The sequence below is a fragment of the Centrocercus urophasianus genome, unplaced genomic scaffold, assembly GCF_019232065.1.
Source record: "Centrocercus urophasianus isolate 14NV4802_14NV808 unplaced genomic scaffold, USGS_Curo_1.0 seq_46, whole genome shotgun sequence".
NCBI lineage: Eukaryota > Metazoa > Chordata > Aves > Galliformes > Phasianidae > Centrocercus > Centrocercus urophasianus.
Window position 1 is genome coordinate 3,174,705 of NW_024885044.1, and position 11,077 is coordinate 3,185,781.

At 50.1% G+C, this 11,077-nt stretch overlaps 1 protein-coding gene across 1 annotated transcript; it reads left to right on the forward strand.

Moving 5' to 3' along the window:
* Window positions 1-99: 99 nt before the first annotated feature.
* On the forward strand, window positions 100-5,262 carry SLC35C2 (solute carrier family 35 member C2). The gene is made up of 9 exons (XM_042834354.1): window positions 100-210; window positions 282-432; window positions 1,872-1,935; window positions 2,155-2,227; window positions 2,392-2,560; window positions 2,838-2,921; window positions 3,211-3,386; window positions 4,107-4,236; window positions 4,371-5,262. The coding sequence occupies exons 1-9, from the start codon at window positions 100-102 to the stop codon at window positions 4,487-4,489; spliced, it is 1,077 nt and encodes a 358-aa protein (XP_042690288.1). The 3' UTR covers window positions 4,490-5,262.
* Window positions 5,263-11,077: the final 5,815 nt, after the last annotated feature.

Consider the following 11,077-nt stretch of genomic DNA (forward strand, 5'->3'; position numbering starts at 1 on the left):
CTTCCTTCCGCCCGCCTCAGGTCCCGCCTTCCGCCGCGTCGTCAGCGGCGCGGCCCGGCGCTGCTCCTCGCGGCGCTCCGCGGGGCCCCGGGCGGGCGCATGGGGACGGGCGCGGCGGCGCTGGGCCGGGCGGCGCTGGTGGCGGCGCTGGTGCTGCTCTACTACGGCTTCTCCATCGGCATCACCTTCTACAACAAGTGGCTGATGAAGGTGCGGGGCGGCGGGCGGAGGGGCGGCGGGCAGGCGGGCGGCGGCGGTGACGGCGGCTGTCGGTCCCGCAGAGCTTCCCGTTCCCGCTGCTCGCCACGCTGCTGCACCTCCTGCTCATCTTCGCGCTGTCGGCGCTGTGCCGCGCCGTGCTGCGCTGTCGCTCCGGGCGGCCGCCGCCGACGCTGTCCTGGGCCGAGTGGCTCCGCCGAGCCGCGCCCGCAGGTACGGGCGGGGATGGGGCGGCGCGGGCTGCCCGCGGCTTTGGCCGTGGTTGTGTTGCGTGCGGGATGACGGCAAATACCTCCGGCCGGGGAGGTGTTCAGACGTCGGTAGCGTCTCCCTGAGCCTCCGCTGAACGGACCCAGCCCTCGGCCTCTCCTCGTGGGAGTCGTACCGCTCCGTTCATCTGTTTGTGGGTCTGTGCTGTGTTCCTGCCCTTTGTGTTTCCCTTGTGCCGGGGGCCCGGTGTCGGGCTGCGGCCTCACCAGTGCTGAGTAGAGGGCAAGGATCAGTTCTGTTGATCTGCTGGTGACACGTGGCCCAGAGGTGGCTTCCTTAGCAGCAAGGAGGGCACGCTGCTGCCTCGTGTTCACTGTGGTGCCCGCTGGGTCTCTGAGGTTTTCTGGAAAGCTGCCCTCCACCCGGGCAGCCCAGCACCACTGCTGCCTGGGGTTGTTCCTTCCCGAGTGTGATTACCTGCCCCTATCCGTAGTGAACTTCATTAGGTTTTTGTGAGCAAAGCTCTCTGGCCTGTCAGGATCCCTCTGGGTGACTGCCTGACCCTCTGGTGCATCAGCAGCTCCCCCGGGTTCACGTGGATTTACTGAGTGCACTTTGCCCCATCATCCAAATCTGTAGTGAAGATACTGAGCAGGTCTGGACGCAGTATTGACACCTGGGATATCCTGCTCATTACTGCCCCCCAGCCGCACTCTACCACTTATTGCTGCCCACTGGGCCGTGCTGTGCGGTCAGTTTTTGATCTAGCTGACTGCCCATCCAGCCCATGCTTCAAGAGCTTCACCGTGTGTATTTTCTGGGAGTCAGAAGTCTGGGAAGACAGTATCCACTGCTCCCCTCTCCTCCATCAGGACAGTGATTTCATTATAGAAGCTTATCAGATTGGACATGCAGGATTTCCCCTTGCTGAATCTCTGCTGACTACTACGCCTGATTTTCTTCTCCTTCACATGCCTGGAAATGGTTTTTAAGAATACCTGTTCCATGAGGTAATCTCAGCCTTTTGCTGTATGTACTGTGCCTGGAGTTGTTCCTTCCCAAGTGCTCCCTGCCCTCATCCTTGTTGAACTGTGTGAGGATTTTGTCAGCAAACCTCCCCAGCCTGTCAAGATCCCTCTGGATGGCTGTGTGAGCCTCTGGTAAACAAGCTGCTCCTCGCAGTCTTCTTCTGAGCCCAGTGTTTCTGTTATATTAGCAGCTTTCTCTGGTTGGAATTTAGCCTTTGTCTTCAACTTGAATCACAGGGAAAAGGATAGAAACAAATCTGAACATATCCAGGCTGTGCTGGTATTGAAAAGTTTGTGAGAAAAGAACCTTTCTTTTTTTTCTGGCTCTGCTCTATGTTTGTGGTCAGTTAGCAGAGTTTTTCTTTTGTGGGGTGGAAGACAATTAACTTCAGAACATTTTCTTTGATTCTTCAGCTTTGTCAACTTCCTTGGATATTGGGCTGAGTAACTGGAGCTTCCTGTATGTCACCGTCTCCCTGTGAGTACAGATCTCATCTTCCTTGGGAGTCGTCTGGTGGGGTTTGGAAAGTGCTGCATTGGGATCAGTATCTGGAGCTGCGTGTGGCCTGGTGGGGTTGCCATGCAGGAGCTGTGTTAGGCTGTCTGGCAGCTGCATAACACTGATCTCCTTCCCAATAGTGCTTTGCTGGGAAGGACTGCATTGGAAGATAACGGTAATGTATTTTGGTCTTTGCAGCTACACGATGACCAAATCCTCTGCCATCCTCTTCATCCTGCTGTTTTCACTGCTCTTCAAGCTGGAGGAAATGGTAAGGGGTGCAGTGCTTTGAGGAGGCTGAAACTCAGGTGCAGGGAGGCATGAAATGCATGAGAAACATAATCAGAGCAGGGATGCTATTGCGTGGATGACTGAAAGAGTTAACTGTCCAGCTCTAGGAGACCTTGTAGTGATTTTGTGTTTGCTCTCACCCAGAGGGTGGCATTGGTGCTGGTGGTTGTGCTCATCGCTGGGGGGCTCTTCATGTTCACCTACAAGTCCACGCAGTTCAACACACAGGGGTTCATGCTGGTGCTCTGTGCCTCTTTCCTTGGGGGTGTTCGCTGGACTCTCACACAGATCCTTATGCAGAAGGCTGAACTGGGTATGTAAAGAGCAGGAACTGGGAGGCGGTGCTGGCAAAAGGTGGGGAATAAGGAGGCTGTAACTTAACTGCAGAAGCAAGACCTCTTGTCTAAGGGACAGCGTTTGAAACCTGGGATGGGGATCGTCTGTTGGTGGGTAATAAGGATTCTTTGGCCTCTGCAGCAGCATCAGCCTGGGCATTGCAGAGAAGATTTATATCTACATGTAGTACTAATAGCTTGAGGAACTGTTTACTCTGTGGCTTCTTGTTACCATTATTGATTCTCTTCTTGCAGGGCTCCAGAACCCCATTGATATCATGTTTCACCTGCAGCCACTCATGTTCCTGGTGCTCTTCCCTCTGTTTGCAGTGTTTGAGGGTGCGTGAGTTAATTAGGAAAAGCAGGGGTAGCTTAATAGAGCTGTTGGGAGTTTGCTTAGCTGATTCAAGATGATTCATGCAGAGAAGTGAACATCTGTGAACTTTACAAAGCAATCCTGGAGTTACAAGGACCAAGATATAATTGAAGTAGAATATCACAGAGCACATAAGAATTGTAGCTTGCCACGCTTGTGGAAATAAGGGGAACACTCAAGCTCAACTGAGCCTTTTGGGGGGGGCCCTGGGGGTTGGGAAGGGTTCTCTGCTACTCACTTTCTTGTTCCTAGGCCTGCCTTTGTCCATATCAGAGAGGCTTTTCCATTTCCATGAAGCAGGAGTGACGTTCTGTATGGTAGGAAAGCTGTTGTTGGGTGGAATTCTTGCCTTTGGTCTAGGCTTTTCTGAGTTCCTCCTGGTTTCCAGAACATCTAGCCTCACCCTTTCTATTGCTGGCATTTTTAAGGTAAGGCATGGTTCCTGTTCTAATACTAAAGGGCAAGTACTGAGTCGCCCCTAACAAGCCTAATGTGGTGGGAACTTCCTTACAGCCTCAGAAGTCATCTCCTGTGATTTTTATTCTCCTCACGCAGGAGCTTGATGCTTTGACTTGCTGTCTTTGCAGTGAGGGCTCGTGTTCCCTGCTGCTCTGACAAAAAAGGGCAGAGAAATTAAATATGTTAAGATCCAAAGTTTGGTGGGATCTGGGAGAAACTAGAACGTGTGGGCCTCATGAGTGATGGAGGGTGTGGGAGGGAGGAGAGTTAAGAAGAGTGTTTTCTTGCATCAGACCTGGATAAGGTCTGGTAAACCTTACCCCCAGGTAAACCTCTGGTTTATCCTTACCCCAGGTAAACCTCAGTCTGGTTTTCCATGTTCTGTCCTTCCTTGATGAGTGCAATGCATGTACTTCTGAGCTAGTTGGTGACACGTGAAACTCAGCTATGTAGTAAACCTATAACTTCCAGATTAGATGAGTAGTTCAATCAGGGGACGTAAAATCCCCACTCCCAGTTTGACAGGTTGTTCTGATTCTGGAATCTGTTTTTAGAACTTTCTACACATGGAAGGACACTTGGTGGAAATCAGCAGCCTGACATCTTGATTTAGGCTTGAGCTGCAAAATAACTTATTCACATCACGTCAGGTCCTGTGCTGCCACTTGTCATGTTTTTTCTTTTCACAGGAAATCTGTGTTTTATTCCTTGCCACACACTTGCTGGGAGACCGCCTCAGTCTCTTGAACTGGCTTGGCTTTGCTGTCTGTCTGTCAGGAATCTCCCTTCATGTCATTCTCAAAGCCGTAAATTCCAGAGGTGATTCTGTTTTCAGTACCTTTGTGTTTCTCTGTAGGCGTTCTTGCAGTTTCACCAGGAGCTGCACCTGATTCCAGCTGCTTGCCAGCAGCAGGGTTGAGCTGGCTTTTAGTAAATGAGCTGTCTGCACGCAGGTGAGAAAACACTGAATCTACACAAGGAGAGGCACTCTGAGCCTGACCTGGAGCTGCTGCTGCACCACGCTGAACATGGGGAGGAGGAAGAAGATGTTGGAACCCTACAACAACACTGAATGAACGTGAAGCAGAGTCCCCTGCTCTGTGCTTACCAGGTCTGTCTGACAACTGCCTAGGAAGGAGGTCCAAGATTCTCTGTCTTTGACTTTCCAAAGGGGAATGAGGGTCCAGTGGGAGTCGTGCTGTTGTACTGCGGTGCGAATGCTGCACAGAAAACAAGGAATACGCTTTGCTGGAGAGCAGACTTGGAAGATGAATCCCAGTTCAGCAGAAGTGAATGGTGAGACTGGGAAATGCTATAGAAAACTTTCTAGGGAATCCTGAAGGCTTTATATTGACATTGTAGACCATGAACTGCGGATCAAGTATGGACATATCTGGACTGCAGGCTGAGTGGTTCCAGGATGGTTTTAGTGGTGTTTAGGCTTTAGCTCCAAAGAGGAAGGTAGGTGCATCTTCCTGTGCTTGTTTTGTGGTTCTGGCAAATGGGAGCTCCTGTCTTTGTGGGAGCAGATAATTGCATGTAATTCCCAAGACTTGTCCCAGTGAGAAAGCGCCTTTGTGCTTGGTGACCTTCGTGTATGTATGAAAGAGGGATGCTTACCTATCTGCTGGTATTTGGGACCAATTAAATTCAGCCAAATTATGTTGGGCAGAGAAAGAACGAGGGTGCAGGGAGTCCTGCTGGCCCTACAGCCAAGGTGGCAGAGGGTGCATTTAGCTTGAGCAGTGAGCTTTTCAGAAAGTATGTGAGTATTTTTTATGTCTGGTTGGTTGGTTTTGGTGGTTTGGTTTTTATTTTCAATAAACTAGTTTTCTGATTCCCTACTGTCTGCACATTATGTAGCTGTGCTTCAGCAAGCAGAGATCATTTCTCTTTTGAACTTTCTCTCAGACCCACAGTGTCCTTTCTACTGCATGCCCAATTGATTTGGACAAATACTTGCTCATCAGCAGGTTGCTTGACCTCTAGGATTAAGGGTCCTGTTTGCCAGCTGAGGAGGATTTGCCTACCTTGATGTGCCAACAGGACCCTGTATCCTAAGAACACGTAGTATTCTGTTTCACTGTTGGAACCTTATGTCTGCCCCAGTGGTTTGGGTCAGTGAGAGCTGAAATTTGGTCTGGGGAAATGGAATAGCGCAGGATTTAAGGTGTATCTATTGTCTTTATGCTGAGCCTGAAATGAGGTTGGGCAGCAGCTTTTTATTTTTCTCTGCCTGGCAGAATTTTCACCTCTCTGGCAGTTTTGTTCGCTGTGTGAGCTTGTAGAGTTTTTGAGGTGGGAATGACTTTGAGAACACTTCCCAAAGGTTCAGCAATGCAGGCTTTCTCTTGAGCGGAGCTGAGCATTTAAGTGAATTTGTCATACTCTGAGAACCTGAAACATCTTGACTGGTTGCTCCTCCATTGATTTTTACTCGGTAGCTTTGAGACAGGAGGCCTTTCTTGGTGTCTTTAATCAGGATCATATCTGGAGGGGAAGAAAAAAAAAATGGTTCTGAGGAAAACTTTTGTTAATGCTGATCATTTTTCATCGTGTTCTAAAGGATCCTGGTGTCTTGCTTTAAAGCAGACAGCAGGTGGAGCAGCTACTTCATGCAAAGCTCCTGAAGCAGTGCTGGTGGCCTGGCAGCACCCCAGGGGATCCTGTGTGCCAAGTGGGACGTGTCCTGGAGTGGGAATGGTTTGTTCTGTCACTGGCTGGATTTTTCCAATAGTTAGGGCTCCTGATGCTTCCACTGGGGTTCACCTGTTTGCCCTACTGAGAGGTGTAAGCACCATCTTCTTTTGTAAGCACTAAATACTGTTTTTACATACTGGGGGGCAATGATGCTTTCTGAATGTGGGCTGTGCAGCTGCTCTTTGCCTTTCCCTTTTCACTCTCCTTGGAACTTTCTACTCTTGGCTTCTTTTTACTGCGTAGTTCTTCGGGTTGGATTTCAGGTCCCTGCAAATCAGAGGTAAGGTGACTTTGTTCACAAAGATTTGCATCCCATATGGTGCTGAAAGATAAAATTTAATTGTGCCTGTGCAGGTTCTTGGGAGCTGTAGGGCTCTGCAGTCTGTTGCTTCCAGAGTTTCTTCTTTAAGGCGAAGGAGTTGATGCCCTGCAGCCTAGCGTCCAACATTTTGCATTTCTGACCTAGATACAACTTCTTAGTGACAAATGCATCACTGACATTTACTCCAGTTATATGTGCTGCTAATACCTTTTGGAACAGAGATAGTCAGGGCCTGCTGTTGTCACTGAAGCTGTTGTAGATTTGGGTGTACAGTGAGAGGAGTGAGGTGGTCGTGCATACCCTTCTCTCACCAGCCCTAAGTCAGGAGCTGCTTGAAGATGGGAGCTCATCATCTTTTGTGCCATTGTGTTGGCACAGTTTGGTTCGCCTCTCTTTCCCAATGGGAGACTGTGAAGGTTGGACATGCTGGAATGCATGAGCGCTGCAGTGCTGAGAAGAGCTGTGTGTGTGGCAGCGTGGGTATGCCAGCACCTCAGGTGGGGAGAACATGCACACGTGTTCCTGCTGGGGAGGTCTGTGCAGAGCTGCACACACTGACACACAGCCAGGCACAGGAAATAGAGGGCTGTGGTTGAATATTGATGATGTTTGAACTAATTAACGAGTGGAAGCAAAGCTGGATGAATCTCAGAGGTGCTGCCCTCCTTCCACAAGTTGTGTCCTTGCCTATAAGGCCGGGTGTTTACATGGACTCTGGTTTTTGCTCCCTGCCTGCACCCAGGAGGTCTCTTCACTTGAGCAACAGCTGCTTGCCTTCCTGCTGGTATTTCAACGCAGCAAACACTCTGAGGGCAAGGAGAAATCGTCCCTGCAAACCCCTTTGCACTTCCCAGTTCTCTGCCCAGAAAACAAGGTCTTATCACCAAGCTTACTGTCAGGGCTCACATGCATTTGTGATTTTTGCCATGGCAAATTCTTGCCCCTACTTCAGTGCCAAGGCTCTCCCTTTCAGCACTGCAGTGTTGAGGTTTTGGTGTTCACAGCCTTAAGTCCCTGCGCTCCAAGGGTGGTGAAGAACCTTTGCTCCTAGTCTGCACCCCGTGCATGGGAATGACACCTCTTCATGCAGTCACGCTTACCTGAGAGGTAGGTTGGGAATGGCCTTATGGGCAGAATTGTTCGTCTTGTTTTGCATTAGGAAAGGTGATGTAGCCAAAACAGGGCTGTCTGAGAGTTAAGAAAGCGGTGGTGGTGGCTTTAGCTTCCCTCTCCCAGGTGGTCTTCTTTCTGGCAGGAGCAGGGAGGGAGTGAGGTCTGTGAGGCTGGCTGGAGCTTGAGGCAACACCCAAGTGGCTGCCCTGCTCAGGACCTTGCTGGGAGCAGAGCTGCTGCTGCTGCTGCTGCCTTGTGGCAACTTGCCCGGTGAAAAGTAGCAGAATTGACCGTGCAATTGTTAATGAAAATCACAAGCAGAAAAATGGAGCCAAGGCCTGTGATTGCACTAATTGGTGGCATCCTCATGAATGTGCCAAGAGCCATTCTCCTGATCTCTGCCTAGTAATTCTTCTCATGTCATGTTTCAGCATCTCCTGTGTGAGGCAGACCCTGCCTGGCGGATGTGATAAGTGTGGAAGTTGATGTAGAGCTGCTCCTTTGTGTTCAGATGCTGAAAGCTTTCAGTGGAACAATCTGTGAAGAAGGTGTTGGAGTTGGTGCTGGGTATTGCAGCCTTGCATTCTCCATCTGTGAGATGAGCTGGATCAGCCCAAGCCAAGCAGGAACTTCTTGGATTCTCTCAGCAGGCACCACTGCCAAGAGCTCAGTTCTGTTTTCTCAGGTAGCTCCTGTGTGGGTACTGATTGCATTGAGGGCCCCCAAAGCCATCTCTTCCCTAGGCTGAACAAACCTGGCTCCCTGTGCTTTTCCTTCCAGAGCAGATATTCCAATCCCTGAATGCCTTGCTGGTTCTCTACTGAACTCATTTCAATTCGTCTGTGTCTTTTCCTGTATTGGGGGGAAGTTAGATGCAGTATTCTTCATAGGGTTTACAAAATATGGGTACAGATGGATCGCTTCCCTTGACCTATCACCTGCTGCATAGCTAGCAATTAAAATGCCAGTGCGTGTAGCTGGCTCATGTTTAATGTCTTGTTTCCTGAGATGCCCTGGTTCTCTTCGTAAGAGGAGCTGGAAAGCCAGGGGTAATCCTGCAGGCACTTGGACAGGGTGCTAGGCTGCCCTGATAGGCTGCTGTTGTGGCACAGATACCACGGGTATTCCCTGTGCTAGTGTGAGTTTAAAAACTATGGTTTTGGAGGACTTGACTTGCAAAATTGTTAAGACAGGGACAGTGATATTGGAGTCAGGCCTGAAAGAGGAGGGGTGGGCAAGAGCATGTGGCATACTGCTGTCACTGGGCTGGCATGGCTGACATCTGTCCAGATTCTGGAACGGGTGCAGATTGGCCTTGCTATAATAAGCTCTGCAGGCAGGGTCTACTCCCAGCTCTCAAAAGCCTGCAGATCCTCAACTTTTTCTTGTCCTCTGCATGTTCTATGGAGCTGGATGCTCCTTTTGCCCAACACTTTCCTCCAAATTTGTTTCTTGTGAGAGAAAACAGCAAACTCAGCATAGCTTTTGCCCTGGGACAGGTCTTTGGCTTCCTTGACACAAGTGCACTGTGAACATTCTCCCCAGTTTCCTTCCAGGAAGTTGTCCTCAATCTGCCAGTGCTCCTCAGCATCTGACCGCCTACCTGTGCAGGGTGCAGCCTGCAGGATTCCCCTTGAAGCTCTCATTCTTCCCTACATCTGTATTCTTTGATGCTCGGCAGCCTCGCCCTTCCTGTTAACACTCTTATCAGAGCCCACAGCTGAACTCCCCTGCTGTTGGCACAGGGAGGGGAGGCAGTTCTGCACTGCAGTCTGATGGGCTTTGGTGTGGGTGGTAGGAACAGTGTGATGAGAAAGGAGCCCATGTGTGAGGGGGGGGGGCCTGGAGGAATATTCTTGTTACCTGTCCTCTCACCAGCCTCAGAAAGGAAGCCTTGCTCCCACCAGGGGTGACCCCAGCCATCCCGGTAGCCATCCTAGTAGTAGTGCTGTCCATTGTGGGTTTGGGCAGAGGTGGGCACTGATCCCGGGTCCGTCCCCAGGTGGCAGGTGAGACCAGGGGCTCAGAGCTCCCTTCACACTGTGCTGCTGGACCTCGTGCTGCCAGCTTCATGGATTTTAAGGCCTGAAGTGACTGTTCAGTTATCCGGGGGCCCTGTGCAACTCCAAGTGAGAAATGCCATTATCTTCTTTAGCCTGTAATGAACTGAGTATCTCTCAGCTGATGTATTTTCCGTGACAGGATGGAGGATGCTAGGAGGCAGAGCAGATGGCACTTCCCTGGTAGCGTGGCCCAGTGCCGTGTTTCCTATTTGCACTTGCTTGACTACAAGCTCCAGCCTCTTTTCTTCACAAAGTTAAAGAGCTCTTTCACACCAAGTATTTTCTCTCTGTGAAGTGCTTACAATCAAATCACCTCTCAGGCTCCCTTTTTGGTGAGATAACAGACTGAACTCTTTCATTCTGTCTCTGGCAAATGTTTTTTCCAGCCTCCAAATCACATTTGTCATTCTTCTGTACATCCTACTTTTCTTTTTTTTTTTTTTTCAAAATCCCTTTAGAAATGTGGGCACCAGAACGGATCATCAGCGCCATCCCACTCACCACAACCATCCACATCTCTTCTTTCCCCACTAATAGCGTATGCAGGAGACAGAGTGCTCTGTGTAGAGCAAAAAAGGACTCTGTGGCCCATGAATGACTGATTTCCCCTCTACCTGATATTAGCCCAGGTGGGTCAGTCTCACTGTCATTGCCCGCTGTCAAACCCACCAGGTTGGCAGGTCCTGGAGGGTAAGAGAACAAAGAACAGTGAGTTTTTGCTGGGAATTGTATATACTGTTGTTTCCATCATTGGTACTTGACCCTTGGTTTAGCTGCCTTCCCCACTGCCCTGTCATCCATGGAAAAGCAAGCAAATGGAGGCTTTAAACAGAGAAGAGGAGGGGAAGGCATCTGACCAGAAAAAGACACAGAAAACAAGGAATGAGAATGGTGAGAGAAGCAGTTGGGTATACAGCTAGAGGGCATGAGTGCAAGAACTCATTCTGTCCAGCATTGAAAGGGCTTTGGTGGGGCACAGAACTGTCCTACAAGACCCCCTCTAGCATATGTAATCCTGCTATCTGAGTTGCTCTTAAACTTCTCAGCTTTGCAGGACTGGGTGATTGCTTTATCAGAGCTGCTTACATTAACAGGCAGTAATGGGCACCTGTGCTAAAGAGCCTGCTTTAGATTACTGCTGAATGCAGATCAAACTCTCTACAGCTGGCAGATTACGAGGGGGAGGAGTGGTAATGCTTACGTTTACTCTGTCTTTCCAGCAGGTGCTCCTCTTCCCCCAGGGCTGAAGCATTTTTGGTGTTTGTTTCTTGTGCCTTAAATCTGCAGTGGCACCAGCCAGGGCTCCATGGGAAGCGTAGCTGCGTGCTTCTCAGGAGCGTGGAGGACAGGCGCAGCTCACGCAGTGCTCATCTCTATTCTTTGTCACGTGGGTGTTTCTTACAGAAGCTTCTGCTAAAAATCTTGCCTTGAATGGTGAAGGTGTGAGAGGAATTTGGCCCTT